The following is a 19,822-nucleotide window of genomic DNA, read 5'->3' as shown; positions in this document are numbered from 1 at the left end:
GCATAATGAAGCATTCTGGAATTCCCATTCTTCTCAAAGCTTTTCCACAATGTGTTATAAGCCACACCATTGAATGCATTGGCATAGTCAATAATACATACGTGAACATCTTTCTGGTGTTCTTTGCTTTCAGCCAAGGTTGTACAGGTTTACGAGGCTTTGTGGCAAGCCTTTGGAATGTAACCTTTGCTAGCTGTTGCCACACAGGCTACCAGTATGAAGAGACTGAGGCATCTGTCATGAGTGATTCAAAAGCTGGTTCTCCTGGAAGAGTCATTTCTAATATCAGAAGTGCATGTGAACTTACATGGGGGCAACAGTTTGCAGAGTAAACTCAAATTTTATTTTTGCTTCTAGATTCCTGTGTGTCACCATGCTCCTGTGAGGCAGTGGCATTAGGGCAGGGAAACAATTCCATCTCCTTTCCACTCACTCCGGCTCACTCCTGCCACGCTCACCATTCAAGGTGCAATCGTGTTTTGACTCAGACAATACTGCCACCTCTTAATGGATCATCTCACTTTCACTCTAAGTCCCTTTCCATCAATTCTACACCCCAAAGCAGCTTGGAGGATATAGCATCTGGGGTCTTAAAGGCTTGAAGGTAAACAAGTGGCCATCTAGCTCAGAAGCAACAAAGCCCACATGGGAGAAGCACACCAGCCTGTGCGATCATGAGGTGTTGAAGGGATCAGGTATAAGACATCACCAGAACAAAAAATCTTACCATAGTGAATGATGGGGGGGAGTGTGGAGTGGAGACCCAAAGCCCATTTGTAGGCCACTAGAGATCCCCTTGCAGAGGGGTCTCAGGGAGGAGACGAGCCAGTCAGGGTGCGATGTAGCAATGATGAAACATACAACTTTCCTGTAGTTCCTAAATGCTTCCTCCGCCCCCCACTATCATGATCCCAATTCTACCTTGCAAGTCTGGCTAGACCAGAGGATGTACACTGGGACAGATAGGAACTGGAAACATAGGGAATCCAGGGCGGATGATCGCTTCAGGACCAGTGGTGTGAGTGCCGATACTGGGAGGGTAGAGGGAGAGTGGGTTTGAAAGACGGAACTGATGACAAGGATCTACATGTGAACTCCTCCCTGGGGGACAGACAACAGAAAAATGGGTGAAGGGAGACCTCGGACAGGTCAAGATATGACAAAATAATAATTTATAAATTATCACGGGCTCATGAGGGGAGGGGAGAGGGAGGGGGAAAATGAGGAGCTGATGCCAGGGGCTTAAGTGGAGGGCAAATGTTTTGAGAATGATGATGGCAACAAATGTACAAATATGCTTGACACAATGGATGTATGTATGGATTGTGATAAGAATTGTACGAGACCCCAATAAAATGATTTTAAAAAAAAAGAAAAGAAAATGCACATCTGAGGATGCCACTTTTCTGCTTACAATTCCCGTCGGGCTTCCTGGGGTCTTGTGACAGAATCCATAACAAGCTCTCTCATCATGGACCTGTTGTCTAGATCATCAAATCTCCCTTCCCCGCTCCTTCCCGACGCCGTCCTGCAGCTAACAAGGGAAGCAAGACAACTGTTTTTGGAAACGAAAATGCCACTCGTGGCTCTTCTGCTCTTTAAATCATCCCCCAAAGTGGCCGATGACAAGACTTCGCCTCTTGGCATTCGCTGATAGGCAGAACTGTCTTCGCTCAGCTTTTGCACGTGTAAAGCTCTTCCTGCCCCTGAGCTGGTGCTCTACCTCTCTAGCCACCTTCTCCTGGTTCTAATCCGCCCACTAGTGGTGCCAGTTTACAGAGCAGCCTACCTGGCTCCATCCAAATGAGACCTTCCTTCAGAGCGCTAGTTATACATTCCTCTCCTCAGGCTTTTCTTTTCTCCTACTTGACTTCAAGTTCCATGCAGATCAGGAGCAGGTCCGTTGCACATCCCTAATTCCGGATACACAATAGGGGCTCACTGAATACTTGCTGAATGCAGTGATGTGATCAGTCGATGCCAGTTCGTTCTGGGTCAAACCCTAAGCCTGTTTGATGCTCATTCTGAAATCTCCCTACTAGCACAGGAGGTGATGGTAAAGCTCACGTGTGCCAGCACACACTGAGGCCTGCATGGAGGGGCTTCATGACGTCATGTAATCTGCTCCTGGCTGTAAACTAAGGCAAATTGGTATTTGGTGCGACTGTCTTTAAAGATACCCAATATCCTTGAGAAGTTCTGGTACCATGTTTCCCCGGAAAAAAAAAGACATACCCATAAAATAAGTCGCAGCAGGATTTCTAAGCATTTGCTCAATATAAGCATCCCCCAAAGTAAGACAGAGTGATTGGCGTGGCTCTGCAGCGGTAATGAAGACAGGCAGCCACTGCCCCATTGTGACAGCTGCTATCTCGGAGGTGACAGGAGAGGTGCAGGCAGCCCATCAACAAGGTCAGCTCTCGCTGTCACGTCCCGGTCATTCCATGCATGCTGAGGCAGAGAGGGAGACACGGACAGTGAGATTCAAAGTCTCCTCCGGGAAGTGAGGGGCGGGCCGCTCTGCTTTAAGGATTGTGTGTCCTCCAGGGGAAGAAGGGCAGCGGTGGCTGCCGTGTGACTCAGCACTGTGGGTCGATGTTCCAGAAGAAGATGACTTAACTATATTTAAATAAATGTAGATTGTTGTATCATACTTAATAAACATAAGACATCCCTGAAAATAACCCACAGTGTGTCTTCTTGAGGAAAAATACATAAGACAGTGTCTTATTTTTGGGAAACATGGTACATGTTCCATATACCTTAGGACAGGAGCCTGTGGTACAGGGTTCAGTCATGTACCCCCACCTCCCTGACCCTGAGACTGGCAGACTGGAGTCTGGCCATAGCTCTTAGAACACAACAGTTAAGCACTTCCATAATCGAAACCCAAACTATATGACTCAGTCACCTTACATTCGTAGGAATATCATTTGGTGACTGAAATTCTTATGATAAGTGGGCAAAATACGCAAATTCGATTTAGGGTGCCAGTATTTTCCAGAATGTTTTGTGAACAAAGAAATAAAATAGAGGTGTAGTTTTCTGTTTGTTGGTAACATTCTAATATGTTCAGAGAGAAAAATGCGACATTCTGAAGTGGAATGACAGTGCACTGAGAAGCTTGTAGAGGAATGGCGAGCTCAGAGTCTGTGCCTGATTTCTTCTCATTACAAGAATGTATCCCTGTGATGTCTTTGTTTTATTGTACCACCACCAGAACCATCTTCGTAGGAAAACCCCACTGAAAAACCTTGGGAAAGATGTGAATTTGGCTCAAAGCCTTCTGGGTATAGTAGATGGTGAGGTTCCAGGCCTGTCTGGATTCTAATGCTGGCGCAGATATGTGGAGTGTGGCCCCAGGCTCCTCTCAGCTTTGCTGGGCTCCCTGCTGTGAGATTGGCTAGATTATGTGTGTGAACGCACTTGGCAGAGCACCTGGCCCGAGGAGCACATCCTCTCCACCTTTGGTCAGGCATCACTCAGCAAACACGCCCACGCATTTATGTGTGTATAGAACCATGAGGCAGTATGAGACAGGGTATTAGAGAAGGTAACTTTCAACCCCCCAAATTACTGTCTACCTTTTTAATGACAACTCAAAAGTGTCATGGGTACGGGGATGATGACACTAGACATCCAGAATGTCTCCCGACTACATTAATCATTTCTTTCCTCATTCCTTCTCTTCTCCTCTCCACTACCTCCTCCCCTCATTTAAAGAAATGGCCTCTCAGTCCTGCTCCTATCACATTCACACCTCACAGAGAATGAGTATGTGTCAAGGTCATTTCATTATGATGCCTCCAATACCCTTGCCCAGCGGCTGAGACTTAAAACAAAGGACATGAGCCAGAATGCATTTGTGATAACAATTTTTTTTCCTTCTCTTTAGAAAAAAAATGTACAAAAATGCTAAGAAGAGCGAACATGAAAGTGTCAAGAGAACATTCTGGTAATTACAGACAAGGGAGAACCTTCTCTCAAAGGAAGTATATATTAGTAATCACCATGCTGGAAAAACGAGATGCAGTTCAAATCTTAGAACAATGCAAAGCCACGACTGAAGCTGTTGCCCTGGGGCTCTGTGTGGTAGCTGCTCTGATACCCTTTGTGTAAAACCATACTGTGCAAATGGTAACATATTTTCATAGGAAGCCCATTCAACGTGATTTACAAAAGTCAACAGGGAGACGGGTGCTGGCAGCTCTTTTGTTTGTTTGTTTTCATGGAAGGCTGCCTGCCCAAGGAAATGGCCTTAGAAAGATCTTGAGATGTTTAGATGGGGGAGGCCATTATCTAAGAAAGAATCATCTAACCCCAAACCCATGGCCACTGTGCCAAATGCTGACCCATAGAACTGCCCCAGGCTTTTCACGGCTGTCCATCTTTCTGGAAGCAGATCACCACGTCTTTCCCTGGAAGAGCAGCTGGTGGGTCCAAACCAACGACCTTTCCTTCGGCAGCAACGCATGCAGCCAATTTGCCACCAGGGCTCCCTCTCCTCTGGTCCCAACACCCTCACATCCCAAATTCTCTGCCCATGAGGTGAATGAATAACTTCACCAATTGATAACAATTCACGTAGAATGCAAGAACATATTAAAAGATTGGCACACAGGGTTCTTTTTGAAAATACTGTTTCTTCTTTAACACAGTTGCTTTTGAGATTTACCTTTAAACAACATTGCCCTAAAAAAAAATTTCTGGGGGAGGCAGCAAGGGTGGTAACAAAAGGTAAAAGTGAATCGTTATATTAATTTTATTTGTGTTTATAAAACTGAGAAAAGGAGGCTTTGTGTACAAAGATCACAAAACAACATCCATTGAATTAATGTGGTTCTTCGATGCACACGTGAACAAGAAGAGAAATTTGTTGATTTTAAAATTCTGTCATAAATATATTAAAGTTGACCAAAATTAAAAAAAAGGCAAGCTACATCACTTCCTCATACAAAAAATGTACAAAACATTAGCCTCTAACTAGATAAACATAATACTTGTCTTCACAGTTAGCCATTGCGTAACTGTGTGTCTTGAAGTCTCGAATCAGAAGGTGATTTAAAAACAGCGTGTGACGCGCCAGTCTCCTCAGGTAACTTCAGTCATGGAGGCGGAGTGATTCTGCAGAGTGAGCACAAAGAACAATCGTAAGAGTTGCACCAATGGGCTCGAGCGTGCTTTCTCCCCGGAATCAGCGTGTTGCTGTCTCGTTGACTCCAATCTGCAGTGACCGACCCCAGGCATCACACTTCAGAACTGGGTTTCATAGGATTTTCGGTGTTGCAATTTTTTGTAAGCAGATCGCTGGTGGATGGGTTAGAACCACCAAGCTTTTGGTTATTATACAAATGCAAACCACTGGCCCAGATCCCAAGGGGCCCTGAAAGAGCTACATCAGAGACCTGTCTCCTGAATTTGCAATAGCATCATGTGCATGTGAGAGTTAGACGTTGAATAAAGAAAACCGATGAAAAACTGATGGAATTTGCACCAAGGTGCTAGTAAAGGATATTGAAGGTCCCAAGGAGGGCCACAAGAGCAGATTTGTCCTGGAAGAAGTACAGCCAGAACTCTGTTTAGAGGCAAGGATGGTGAAAGTTTGTCTCACATACTTTGGACATGTTATTAGAAGAGACTAGTCCCTGGTAAAGAACATCATGTTTGGTAAAGTGGAGGAGTAGCTAAAAAAGAATTAAGAAATTTCTATAAAATAACAGATGAGTAAGAAGAGCCAAAAATGACCTGTTAACATGAAAAAAAATGCCACAGGAAACTAACAATGAATGAATAAACTTGCTAATGTTTTGGTTTAAGAACCAAGCAAAAATCCCTCTCAGCACATAGAGGTTTGCTAAGACACGAAGCTTGTTCGAGACACTTAAATAAAAAGCAGGGCCACACTATGATGTGTCCACACACGTCCTATTTCACAGAACATATCGTGAGCTTAAGTAATACAAACTTGTATATATAATCCTCCCCAAAGCATAAAACATAATAAAAACAGACGGTGTCAGACTGAATTGTCTAGAAAAAGAAATTTTTAATGAGAAATATAATGCTGTATTCTTTGAATATATTAAAATCACTTTTACATAATTCACAACTCAGTAAGACACAGGGGAAGGTTTAAATATGTACAACTGTCACATGTGAAAAACACTAGATACAAAATATATGTGGGTTAGCAGCTTTGAGATCCCTAAATGCTTGTATTAGGAAACAAACTCACTGCCATTGAGTTGAATCCAACTCTTAGCTACCCTATAAGACAGGGTAGAATCGCCCCCATGGGTTTCCAACACTGTCACTGGCCAAGGTTAGGAAACAAAACAATGGTGTTCAGGGAGCCTTGCTGTTGTTAGATGCCATTGTGTCAGCTCCAACCCTGCATATGACAGACAGGATGACACTCTAGCTGCCTAGTCTGGTGCCATCCGCACAATTGCTCCTGTGTTTGAGCCCCTGGTTTCTGTCACTCTGTCAATCCATCTCAAAAAGGGCAAGCTAAATCATTTCTGCATACCAAAGATGTACAGAACATTAGCCTCTAACTAGAGAAACATAATTTATTTGTCTTCAGTTATTCATGGACCATGAACATGAAGGAAGTGCCCTGGGAATCGTAAAGTGGATTTTAGCAACTGTGTTCAGGCTGGAATGTAATGTTTTATAATATGATCTCCCTATGGGCCCAATGTGAATTTACTCTAAACTTTTAATATTCTCTGCTTTCTATTAGATTGAGGTCTCTAACAGTTTTAAATGGCCATGGTTGATGGACCCTTGCTTGGTGTATGCACTAGTTTGCTATAGTTATCTGTATAGGGAATTAGGATCGATGAACATGCAGATAACAATGGGACTGATGATTTCTGGGGGGCATGGCAGGGGAGGGAGGGGAAGGAGGGATCGCATCAGTGTGTGAGAGAAGGGGAGGGAAAGCGGCACAGTGGATGCTGTCAGTGACTGCACAGCCCTTCTTGAGATGGACTGAGCCACTGCATTGTGGGATAGGTCAATTACAGAGCAATAAAAGGAGGAAATTAAAAAATAAGTGTATAAGCTATAGATAGATTCATTTTGGTCCTGGATGGATATCAACAATAAACAGTTGTGTTAGTGAACATGTCCATACCCTTTAAAGTGACATTTGTGTTAACTTGAAAAACAAAACAAACCCCCCTCCATTTGTACTTGTATATGAACAATAATGTTTTTTTTCTAAAACAAATGGAACGGAACATATCCACTGATGGGATATGCTACATCGCATCAATGAGGGAATACACCCATGCCATCTTGTCTGCTGTACCCATCTGGGAATTTAACTTGTGCATGCTGCAGAGAAAATCCACAGTAACAATCCAAGTCAAAATAAAGCTTCTCTGCGAAGTAGGGAAACAATTTCCTGTGCTTGTGAACTTATTTTTCTTTGTACATTCTGCCCTTTTTGTTTACTTAATCTGAGACCAAATAATTAGGGCAAAAATTTAGCATTGCTTTATCTCTTGGTGGATTTTATTTTTAAATATTCATTACATTGGGAATAACATTCAGATAAAAGATAGATCTTCTTATTGTATTCTCCATTTCATATTTTCTCCCTCTTTGCTGCTTTCTTGTACTTATTAATTTCATCAGTGTTGTTTTATAATTAATTATCTTTTAAGCTAGTTCTCATCATTTTATCCACTTTATTAGTTTCCAATGGTTTATATATTTTTCATTTTAAGTAGGCACCTTGGCTCTTCTTATGCATCTGTTATTTTATAGAAAGCCCCGGATTCTTTTAGTTTTACTTCCACTTGACTTTGCTTATTCTTTATATGCTGTATTTGATCATTGTAATCATTTATGCTATTTGCTTATTCTGATGACAAACCCTCATGTTGGCTTCTACTCTCATATGTTATCTACTTTTGTAATTTGACACAATGCTTGTATCGCACTGTGGGAATTCTGATAGTAATGAGTTGACAATGTATTCTTCCAGATAAAATTTTACATTTCAGTCCTAACAGGACTCGATAAATCGATGACTTAAAAAAATCATTTTATTGGGGGCTTGTACAACTCTTATCACAATCCATCCATCCATCCATCGTGTCAAGCACATTTGTACATTTGTTGCATCATCATTCTCAAAACATTTGCTTTATACTTGGGCCCTTGGTATCAGCTCCTCATTTTTCCCCTCCCTCCCTCACAAACCCTTGATAATTTATAAATTATTATTTTCCATGTCTTATGCTGACTGATGTCTCCCTTCACCCATTTTTCTGTTGTCTGTCCCCTCAGAGAGGGTTATATGTAGATCATTGTGATCGGTCCTCCCCTTTCCCCCCATCTTCTCCTTCCCCTCCTGGTATTCTCTACTCTCATTATTGGTCCTGAAGGGTTTATCTGTCCTGTATTCCCTGTGTTTCCAGTTCTTATCTGTACCCATGTACATGCTCTAGTCTAGCCAATTTGTAAGGTAGAATTGGGGTCACGATAATTGAGGGGAGGAAGCCTTAAAGAACTAGAGCATTGGTTCTCAACCTTCCTAATACCACAACCTTTTAATACAGTTCCTCATGTTGTGGTGACTCCCAAGCATAAAATTATTTCTGTTGCTACTTCATAACTGTCATTCTGCTACTGTTATCAATCATAATGTAAATATCTGATATGCAGGATCTATTTTCATTGCTACAAATTGAATATAATTAAAATATAGTGATTAATCACAAAACAATATGTAATCATATATTAGTGAACTATTTATTTCTAATGACAAATAAATGAAATTCTGTCTGGAAGCATGGGGTAGCATGGGTAACAGTCTTCATGTAGGTATGTGGGCATGGTGTCTCAGTTCCTAAGGCCATTGGAAATATGTGTTTTTTGATGGTCTTAGGCGACCCCTGTGGAAGGGTCATGACCCACAGGTTGAGAATCGCTGAACTAGAGGAAAGTTGTATGTTTCAACAATGCTATACTGCACCCTCATAGGCTCATCTCTTCCTGTGAGCCTTCTATAAGAGGATGTCCAAAGTCTACAGATAAGACTTTGGGTCTCCGCTCTGCACTCCCCCTCATTCACATTGATATGATTTTTAGTTCTGGGTCTTTGATGCCTGGTACCTGATCCTATGGACACCTCATGATCACACAGGCTGGTGTGCTTCTTCCATGTGAACTTTGTTGCTTCTGAACTAGATGACCGCTTGTGTAACGTTAAGCCTTTAAGACCCCAGATGCTATATCTGTTGATAGCTGGCACCATCAGCTTTCTTCACCACATTTGCTTATGCACACATTTTGTCTTCAGTGATCCTATTGGGAAGGTGAGCATCACGGCATGCCAGGTTATTAGAACAAAGTGTTCTTGCTTTGAGGGAGTACTTGAGTAGAAGCCCAATGACCGTCTGTTACCTTAATACTAAGCCTATAAATATATGTATACAGATCTATTTCCCTATCATTATATATAAATATATTTACATATGCACATACCTGTATTTAGACCTCTAAAAAGGCCCCTCTCCTCCTAGTTCTTTCCTCTATTTCCTTTTACTTTCCCCTTGTCCCACTATCATGCTCAGCCTTCATTTGGGTTTCAGTAATTCCTCTCAGTTACATTGCCCTTGATCAAGTCCTACCAGGCATCCCAAGCACCCCCTTGCCATTGACTTTAGATCACTTGTTTCCTTGTTCCTTTCCCTGCCTCCCCCTCTCCCATGTCCCCCGTTCGGTCCCGTTGTTTTCTCCTCTGGATTGTTTATCCAAGTCTATCTTATCTAGATAGAGCTTCAAAGACAATAATAAGCACAAAAACAAGACAGCATGACAAAACAACAAAAGAAATGAAAACAACAACAACAAAAACCAATGACAAAAAAAAAAAAAAGAAAAGCCTATAAATAATTCAAGGTCTGTTTGCTGACCTTTAGGAGTGTTTTTTTCCAGTCCAGTCTGATTGGGTACCACGCTCTGGCCTCAAAGTCTACTTTTGGTATTCCCTGGGGACTTCATTGCTTTGCTCCCCTTGCTGCTCTGTTGCACGCCCTTAGTGTTTTGCCCTGGTGTGGTGGGGTCAGATCAGGCACAATTCCCACACTGTGCCTCCAGTGTTGTCCCTCGAAATACTATGGGTCAGCGAGGGACGTCGTGTCTCATGGTGGGGCCGGCTCTATGGTCCTCTCTGTGCATTGGCTGCTCTGAGCAGAAGTATCATCCTCGGGGCGTGGTGGGCCAGGAAGCGTTTCACTCTCTCTCCTGTGTGCTCTGATCAGATGTGTCCCTCTACCTGAGCTGTAGCTTCAGTGCTGTCCTCTGAAGTGAATTCTTTTGTGTGTGTGTGGGGGGGGGCTGTTCAAGTGGTTGAGATTGGGGTTGGCCCCCTCAACTAACCCTAAATTCTATAGGGCTGTTTAGGCAGCTGTGGTTTCTCAGAGGAACTGTCTATCTGGAGCTGAGTCAAGACAGACAAGGTTCCTTGTGGATCCCTTTGTTGTCATTGCTATTACTGTTCTAGTAGATTCTTTGACCGGAAACCTCTGGGACCACTTGATTTATGCAAGAATCTTTGTTCCAAATATTTCCTTCTCATCCCCTCCTCTCTCTCCCACCCTCCTTAAAGCCTCATTTTCTGGGACCACGGAGCATTGGAAGAGCTTTGGAGATGCTCTAACCAATCCCAACGGATTCTTTTGGTTTCCTGATTCCTCTCGGACTTACATTATACTCTTGAGAGCTCGGTTACATATTTTAGAAACTGGATGTTGGATATTTTTCAAGGCTCTTCAGAAACCCTGTATAGGGTTGTTATGAGTTGGCATCAACTCTATAGCAACTTTCTTTGGAGTTTGCCATATTTGTAGAAACTGAGGCCATAACTTGCGTTTCAAACATTTCTTGTTATCATGTGAAAAAAATTTCAATTTATGATTTCTTCTTTCTTTAAAATGTTGTTGTTAAGGGAGACAGCAGACAGTGTAAAGTATGAAAATAAAAATAATTTATAAGTTATCAAGGGTTCATGAGGGTGGGAAGGTGGGGCGGGGAGGGGAAAAAAGAGCTGATACCAAAGGCTCAATTAGAAAAAAATGTTTGGGAAATGTTGATGGCAATATATGTACAAATGTGCTTCATACAATTGATGTATGGATTGTTACAAGCTGTAAGATCCCCCAATAAAATTATGAATTAAAATAGAAATAAAAAAATGAAAAGTTATTTGATCAATAGTTTGATCATTTATAACATCCCATTTATTAGCAAGTGGTAAAAAGGTAATTTAACATCCCAAGATAACAAAAATGGGTGATCTTGGGAAGATATTTTAACATATGTTTCTATTTATAAAATGGAACCTACAGTACCCTGAGCTCTGTGAGTCCCATTAGGGACTTATGGACGAATATCGGACTCATGGACGAGATGGACAGGGCTAGGCTGCCTTCTTGATATAAAGCTCTTTTTGTTGTTGCTTTTTAAAAATAATTTTATTGGGGGCTCGTACCACTGTTATCACAATCCATACATCAATTGAGTTTGTACATATGTTGCCTTCGTTCTTTTCTAGACATTTACTTTCTATTGAGCCCTTAGTATTGGTTCTCTTTTTCGTACAAACATGAGTATTACTGGATTTGTTTCTTTGGTCAACTCTGGTTAGGACACACCTGGTAATCAGGAAATACCTCATTAACTACCATATTAACGAGGTGATTGCCCACCGAGGTATGCCTTGTTCAAGTCTGTGCCATCCCATACGTTTTTGCTTTTTTTTTTTTTAAGAGATAAAACAGCTTACCTTTTTAAATATTTTTAAAGACCCCACATGCAGACTCTTGCAACAGTGGATCACAGGTGAACTGCAGGCAGGGAACATGGCTCTGGCTGTGGCCTCCTGGACTTTGTCCAGCAGGCAGGCCGGGTCATCTCCCTTTGAACTAGCTTTCTCCCCAGAGCCACTGCCACCGCCACTTCCGCTGGCCTTGCTGCTTGAGCAGCAGCCGTGGCAGCAAAGCGGAGAATTGGAAGCAGGCTCCCACGTGGTGTTTGTTAATATGGTAGATACACAATGTGCAAATCCCTTATTTGCTTTATTTCATAGAACACAATGTGGACGTTAACTGACACGCACCTATATGGTCACACTGAGAGATTAAAAGAAGTTCAGGGACTGCGGTTGTGAACAAATTTTATAGGAGAGTACTTCGAAAAGTTGGTGGAAGGATGAAATGAAAAAGATGTACATTTTAATGAACTTTTAGAAGCACTCTCATATACATCTATATGTACACACACACACACCTATATAGGAGTACCTAGATGGTGCAAAGGGTTAAACACTTGACGACCAGCCAAAGGTTGACAGCTTGACCTTCTCTGAAAGGAGGCAAGATGTCCTGCTTTTGAGAAGTCACAGCCTTGGAACCCTGATGGAGTCATTCTGCCCTGCACACACAGGTCATCCTGAGTCAGGGTCAACGCATTATCCACTAACAACAAAAACAATGACATCCACACACATGCACACACGATGGGGCTTCAAAAGTTTGTGGGAAAAGTGGAATGAAAAGGTAGTGGGATTTTTCCATGAAGTTTTTGACACCCCCTTGTGTTTGCATCTACACACATATATAAACATGCATATGCTTATACAGGTGTGCATGCACCTAGGTCGAATTTAAAGGTATGGGAATTTTCCCATGAACTTTTGAAGGCCTTGCTTACATTCACAGACATACACATGGGGGTAGACATCCCTATTATCCTCTATCTTATGAACAGTAGCTTCTGGAACCTTGTTTTGGCATTCTCTTTTCAAATGAAGGAAAATCCCCTAAATATGATCTGGGTCTTTCTTGGCCCCGTCAACAATGAAGGGCTCTGACTTGGGGAGAGAGAAGGGATTTTGGAGACACTTCGGCTGGAGGATGATCCTGGAGCATAAATGAGAAGGGGCATTCTTACAGTAGGATGTTGGGGCAAAATCCATTTTGCGATCTGCCTACATTCATCTGAGATCTTCCTACATACGAGGGTGTTACATTTGTATATATGTGAACAGAGAGGCAGAATAACACTGGAGAAATTCCAATGTCTGCTTTAAAATTTTGGCTTTTTCTTCCATGATTTCATCTTATAAATAGAGAAAAACAATTCTGAGTTCACTGGTCACCGGCACACGGTCGATTAGGGAGAAAAACTGAGGGGGAGGGGGGATTCTTATTGAGACATCGTCTCACCACATCATGCAAACAGCAGTCATGGGCTGGTTACTTATTAAATCGTTTTTTTTCCAGTACTTTATTTCTAATTAGAAAAAGTTAAAACATTCACTTTAATACAGGTTAGTGGAAATAAAACAACAAAAATATATAGCAATGGGCTTAATGGAGGGGCCCTGGTGGCATAGGGGTTCTGCATTGGGATGTTAACCCCAAGGTTAGCAGTTTGAAACCACAGGACATTCCTTGGGAGAAAGTTGAGGTTTTCTACTCCTGTAAAGAGTTACAGTCCCCTCCATAGACAGCTACAGTGGACAGCACTGAAGGTACAGTTCATGGAGCGTGGCCTGTCTGACCCACCACATGGGGACAAACCCAGATGGGAAGACAACAGCCCAGCAATGGGGACAAAGTCACGAAGTCCCTGAGGAATACTTCTGACTCGGGGGTGGGGTGGGGGCGGCAGCGCTTGGCACCTCATCTGAACTGGCTGGAGGAGATTCACGAGGGGCCACCCTGAAAGCCTAAAGGTGCAATGTGGTGGGGGGCGGGGCATGATAACACTCCACCCGACTGCAGGAAGAGCAATGTGGGCTTTTGAAGGCGCGCCCCCTCGGGCACAAAGGTTGGGGAGTCAAAGGGTGCAAGTGCAGTCAGGTAAGCAGGTCAGGGGATTATTGGACTGATGGATTATATCAGGGCCTGCTCTATACTTAACAGAGGGATACTCAGCTACTCTGGGTCAGGCCACAGTTAGACTTGGAACTATTTGTGTGGTCTCTCTCTCTTTTTTCCCTTTTGGTGTCTACCTATATAAGATAGGTTGGATAAGCAATCCCAAGGAGACAGCAATGGGACTGATGGTTCAGGGGGGCATGGAAGCAGAGGGGAGTGAAGGGGAGCAATGAGCCAATACCTACAGGGACAGGAGAATAGCAAGGGATCTAAAATTGATGGTGAGGAGGGTGTAGTGTCGATTGTGTTTGGTTAATTGAAATGTATCTGAGAGAAATTACTGAGAGGTGAACGATGGGTAAACACAATAGTGGGGCAGGAGGGAAGAAAAAAGAAAATGAGAAATGAACAAGAAAGTAAAAATTATGTATATAAGTAAAATATAGCTAGGTATATAAGTAAAGATATAAAGTGCATTTGTCTATGTGTGTGTATATGTATATATGTACACACACACAGAAGGAAGCAGATGGACTTTGGGCTCTATTAAATCTTACCTCAGTATAAGAATGGTTTGTTCTAATAATGTGGCAAGTATGACATTCACTGTCCTGACATGATTGCTGAAGACAAAATGGGTACATACGCAAAAGAGGTCAAGAAAGCTGATGGTGCCTATCTATCAAAAGATATAGCGTCTGGGGTCTTAAAGGCTTAAAGTGAAACAAGCAGCCCTCTAGCAGGGAAGCAACAAAGCCCACATGGAAGAAGCACACCAGCCTGTGAGATCATGAGGTGTCGATGGGAATAGGTATCAGAAATTCAAAAACAAGTGATCACCTTGACATGAGTGTAGACAAAGTGGAGACCCAAAACCCACCCGACAGTCCCTCACGCAAAGGCCACATGAAAGGGATGATATGTCAAGGGTGCAGTACAGCACTGATGAAACACGTACCTCTCCTCTGGTTCTTTACTATTTCCTCCCCTAACTATTATGGTCTTAATTTTACCTCATTAATCTTGTTAGAGCTGCATATGTTCATTTGCATAGTTAATATTGTTTGATGCATGCACTCCAAGATATATAAACCCTTCAGAAATAGTAATGGGAGTAATGATTCCCTGAGGAAACACACAGGAATATGGGGGTGGGTGGGGAGGGGGAACCGATAGCAACGATGACTGTATAGCCCCACTTGAGGGGAGCGGATAACAGAACTGTAGGTGAGTGGATACACTGGATGGTGTAAGACATGGCAAATTATATATATATATATATATATAATTATATACATCATATACACTATAATAATAAGGGTTCCTGGAGGGGAGGGTGGAGGAGGGAAGGGATAAAGGGGAGCCCATATCAAAAAGTCAAGAAGAAGGAAGTTGTTTTGAAACCGATGGTAGCAGCAATTTTACAATTATGCTTGATCTACTTGAATTATTGATTTTTATAATATCTGCAAGAGCTCCCAATGAAATGATTAAATTAAAAAAAAAAAGAGTTAGTTTCAGATCCCCACAGGGGGCAAGTTCTACCCTGCCCTGTAGGGTTGCCAGGAGTCAGAATCGACTCCGTGGTAGTGAATTTGCCTTTTGGTTGGGCTTAATGGAGAGACCCAAGTATTTTTTCCTAAAACGGAAATAATTGTTCTTTCCTGGTTCATTACTAAAATTGGAAATACTTCAATAAAGATAAAAGGATATAGCGTAGCATGTCTCTGAGAGAAAATCGATAATTAAAAAACTTGTAAATATAGAAAAGTCTTATTTTTTGCTACATTGCTATGAACTCCCACTCCAACTCACTGCCATGGAGTTGGTTCTGACCCACCGCGATCTGGTAGAGCGGGTCAAACTACCCCCAGGGGTTCGGAGCCGGCAACTCTTTAGAGGAGTAGAAAGCATCATCTTTCTCTTGAGAAGCGACTGGTGGCTTTGAACTCATGGCTTGTGGTTAGCAGCTCACTGCTGTGAGCTGGAATCAACCAGTTGGCAGTGAGTTTGGCTTGTTTTTGGTGCTGGAGTTGGCAAGTGTTCTTCGTAGTTTGACCTGTTTCATCAGTTAGAACTTTATTTTTGTTTTCACAGATGTTGGCTGGTGGACTTCGACTCAGTATGACATATATTTACTCACGTATATTCACCTTTCCCGAGCCTCTGGTTTATGGGAGCGCAAGCACTCAAAGGACTGTCTAATTATTCTGTTTCCCTAGTGGGAAACACGGCCCTGCTGTATAATAAGTGATCCGTCAAGGATCTCTGTGTTGAATTTGTGATTGCAAGCATCATCAAGGCAGACCCCAAAGGACTCTTGGATACGAGCCCCTTGTTCATGTGTCCAGTTTACCTCTATCACTGTGTACAGTCAACCTTCTCCTTCCAGAGATTGTCCTAGGCAACAAGCAAAGTTTGCAAACCACCCACGTGATTGGGCCAAATGTCTGAGAGTGTTACATCAGAGGTCAATGTGTCCTGGAGCACTGGGCAGCTAAGTCGGATGCCACTGAGAGCTTCAAGCGTGAATGCAGACCTGAGGGGAGCAAGGAGGACACTTTCCCAAGGGATCAGCTTTGTATTCATCCTGGGTGGATTCTGTGAAAGCTTGCTTCTAGTAAAGGGACTGATTTGTCGACCACCCAATGTTACAAGTGTGAGCTTGTTTAGGTTGCTAAATGATGTTACTATACCTGTGCACTTAGGGTTTCCAGTGGGCTTTCTATCCTCGGGAAAGCCATTAGGGGCACTCCACGGGGATCCTCAGATTTGGCTTTGGAAGAAGATCCTTGCGTTCCTTTAAAGTTATGGACCACACACATTCCCTGCAGGATGAGGGGAAAGAGAGATTGGCGTCAGACTGCAGCCAGCACCACCTAGCCATTTCTGATGGCAGGACTTGCCCAGTAAATACTGTTGCCATAGTGATTTTGGTTTTTTTGTGGCTTTTGTGTGGGTAGGGAATATCTTGGGCATAATATAGGGTGTCTTCGAGGAACATTCTAACTATGTTTGGGGGTGGGGGTGTTGGTAGACATCTATGGAATTGCCAGACAGTTGGAGATAATCAGTGCACCTATAAAGTAGGAAGAGTAATAGCTTGTAACACTTAAACACCATGCATATCAACTGCCTGAGCTCTGGTGATGCAGTGGACTGTGCATGGAGCTAAGCACAGTATCAGTGGTTTGAACCCACCAGCTGCTCTGAGGGAAAAAGATGAGGTTTTCTATTCTTGTAAAGAATTACAGTCTTGGAAACGTCTGCTTTGTCCTAGAGGGCTGCTGTCAGTTGGAAGCAAGTTTTGAGTAGCTATTTATTTATCTTATGGTTACTGTGCATTTGGCGCTGTGCTGAATTAACCCACCCAGCCATCTGACAAGGGCGCTACTCCAGCTTAGATGAGGAGGACCAGAGAGCCAAGATAACCTGCCCAAGGAGCTCCAGAGATTTGCGCACGAGAGCCCCCAGCTCTGACACTGCCATTTGCCACTGAACGAGAGCCACACACATAGGGAGTAATCCATCCAGGTTAGCTACCTGACAACCCCGACTGGAAATGTTCATGCTCCTGGGTTATCAGCAGGTAGCTGCTTTGTCAGACTCAAAAACGCCTCGGTGGCAGCTCTCTTCTAGTGTCTCCATTTCAGAACTCCCCCATCACTAGCTCCTTAATGTCCTTTGGAGGCCCCCCAGCAGAGATGACCATTTGCAAGACCTTCTCTGCAGGCTTTGCCTATGCAGAGTTTATCCGCCCCTTTCCACACTCTCCCACTTGCTTCCACATCCTCGTGTCTACTGCCTCTGTCACATCTTTGAGCCAACATTTTCCCAGATACATTTTTCCTGTCACCTAGCAGCACATTTAAGCAAAAAGCAGTGTTTGGCTCTGCCTAAGCCTCCTTCGTATAGGAAATGGACAAAGTGGAAAGTATAGGAACTCGGGAAATGGAGAGAGCCAGGCAGACCCATGACCAACTGGTTGAGTGGCCATTGAGCAAGTGCCTCTTGAGCCTTCTTTTCTCTAGCTGTTAGAGGAGGGTAAGAATGGAATGGGGATGCAACAAATGTACAAATGTGCTTGACACAATGGATGGATGGATGGATGAATGGATGGATGGATGGATGGATGGATGGATGGATTGTGGTAAGGGTTGTACCAGCCTCCAAAAAAATGATTTTTAAGAATGTTACTAAAAATAAGACGGGAGGTGGGAGGATGTAGTAGAATGGATTGTGGTGATGTATATACAACTGTTTTAAAATACAAGTGAGCTATGGAAGTAGATGATGTGTGAATTATGTCTCACAACTATTGAAACAAAAGAATGTTGCCCAAGTTGTCCGCGAAACTCATGATTTGATACACACATGAAGCATAGGGTGTATGGTAATTGTTCAGCAAACAATTCCTTGTGCTTTCCCTTGCCTTCATCTTCATCGTACGCACACAGGTAAAACAATGAACACAAGTAAGACAACTACTCTTCGCTCTCACACGTTGGTCTTCTCTCTTCTGCTGTCTCCTCTCCACGTGTCTGCTCTGGAACCTCCAGTGTTTTCCACGATACCCTTCCCTCAAGTCTTCCTTCCTCACGGGGAGCGGGCATGTAGATGTGGGATGTCCACATGCACATGCACGTGAAAGTCCACTCTAAGATGACATAACCAGTTTCTCAATGGAGGGATTCAACTGCTCTGACCTTGATAGAAATGCCATTGTAGAAAACACAATTTGACCTCAATGGGGAAATCACATAAAGGAGGCAAAAACAGACCAACTAGTACGTCATTGGGTTCAATAAACACACAAATCCAAAGGTTACCCTAGCACGAGGATCTCATTTCGAAACCTTTCTCCTCTGTTGAAATCACCTGTACTTGTTCCCGCTACTGAAAAGCATTTTGGGGGAGACTGTTAACACCTCCAGGCCATTTGGGCACCACCTTTCCTGCAACTTGACTTAGAGAATCTGCATTTATGCCTTTCATCTTTCACTGGGTCCTAAAGAGATGCAATCTTCAGTCACTGTAAGGATTGTAAATCATATAATCCGAACTTGAAGGAAGAGTGCCAGAGCGTACATCGTGAGGTTCTGGTTTGCAGAAGGCGATGGATGACAGTGGGAGCCCAAGAGACATTTGTGGGATCTCCATGGGAAATAGCCTCCGGTGATTTCTCTCTGTCCATCATAGAGGGATGGGAGGGAAGCGGGCACTAAGCAGAGGGCATTGGAGAGACGACTACAGAAGATCAAAAGGACAAACCTGCCTGGAACGGGTCCAACCTCGTCAGTCGAGCCCCCTCCGATGCACATTAGACCTGATCTGGTTTTCCACATTTTCAGATTTGTTGTGGTTTTGATGATTCATATTGGGGTTTATTCCAGATGTGTTATGTCATGGGGGGGTTTTTGAGTTTTTGTTGCATGTTTTTCTGTTCTTCAGTATGTGAACCCATGAACCCATAGGAACAGCGAATACAGTCAGGTTCCTGGGGGGGGTGGGGGTGGTACAGTAGTGGTGGTGGTGGAGTCGGTAAAGGGAACTGATATCAAGGAGTTCAGGAAGGAAAAGAATGGTTTGAAACCAATTGTGGTAGCAATTGAACAATACTGCTTGATGTGACTGAACTATGGAATGATACAATATCTGTATTAACTCCCAATAAAATGGTTTTGGGACAAAAAAAAGAAAGAAAGAAACAGGATAATTTTCTCCTGTTTGGAAATGATCCTAATGGAATCCCACACACCGATGAAAAGGAATGAGCTATTAACACATGCTACAGAATGGAAGAATCTCAAAATAATGAAGCTGGGTGTGAGAGACAAGGGGGAAATTAGGTAATACTACAGATACATTTATCTCAAATTATAGAAACAGCAAATCGTGACAAGTGATCATGGAGCTGT

General features: G+C 43.0%; 1 protein-coding gene across 2 annotated transcripts in view; it reads right to left on the bottom strand.

Moving 5' to 3' along the window:
• Window positions 1–4,623: 4,623 nt before the first annotated feature.
• PLPPR1 (phospholipid phosphatase related 1) overlaps window positions 4,624–19,822 on the bottom strand; it is a 124,090-nt gene continuing 108,891 nt past the window's right edge. Inside the window, exons 6-7 of one of the 2 annotated variants that reach the window (XM_004711069.2) lie at window positions 16,601–16,732; window positions 4,624–5,124 (exon numbers count right to left, since the gene is read on the bottom strand). In XM_004711069.2, the coding sequence (XP_004711126.2) occupies window positions 5,092–5,124; window positions 16,601–16,732 (165 nt within the window). In that variant the 3' untranslated portion in view covers window positions 4,624–5,091. The remainder of the gene's footprint in view (window positions 5,125–16,600; window positions 16,733–19,822) is intronic. The other variant, XM_045296607.1, reaches the window with a different exon arrangement.

This window comes from Echinops telfairi, unplaced genomic scaffold, assembly GCF_000313985.2.
Source record: "Echinops telfairi isolate 266 unplaced genomic scaffold, ASM31398v2 ScPeMD7_7410;HRSCAF=8448, whole genome shotgun sequence".
Taxonomy (NCBI): domain Eukaryota; kingdom Metazoa; phylum Chordata; class Mammalia; order Afrosoricida; family Tenrecidae; genus Echinops; species Echinops telfairi.
This window is presented reverse-complemented; position numbering and strand designations above follow the sequence as displayed.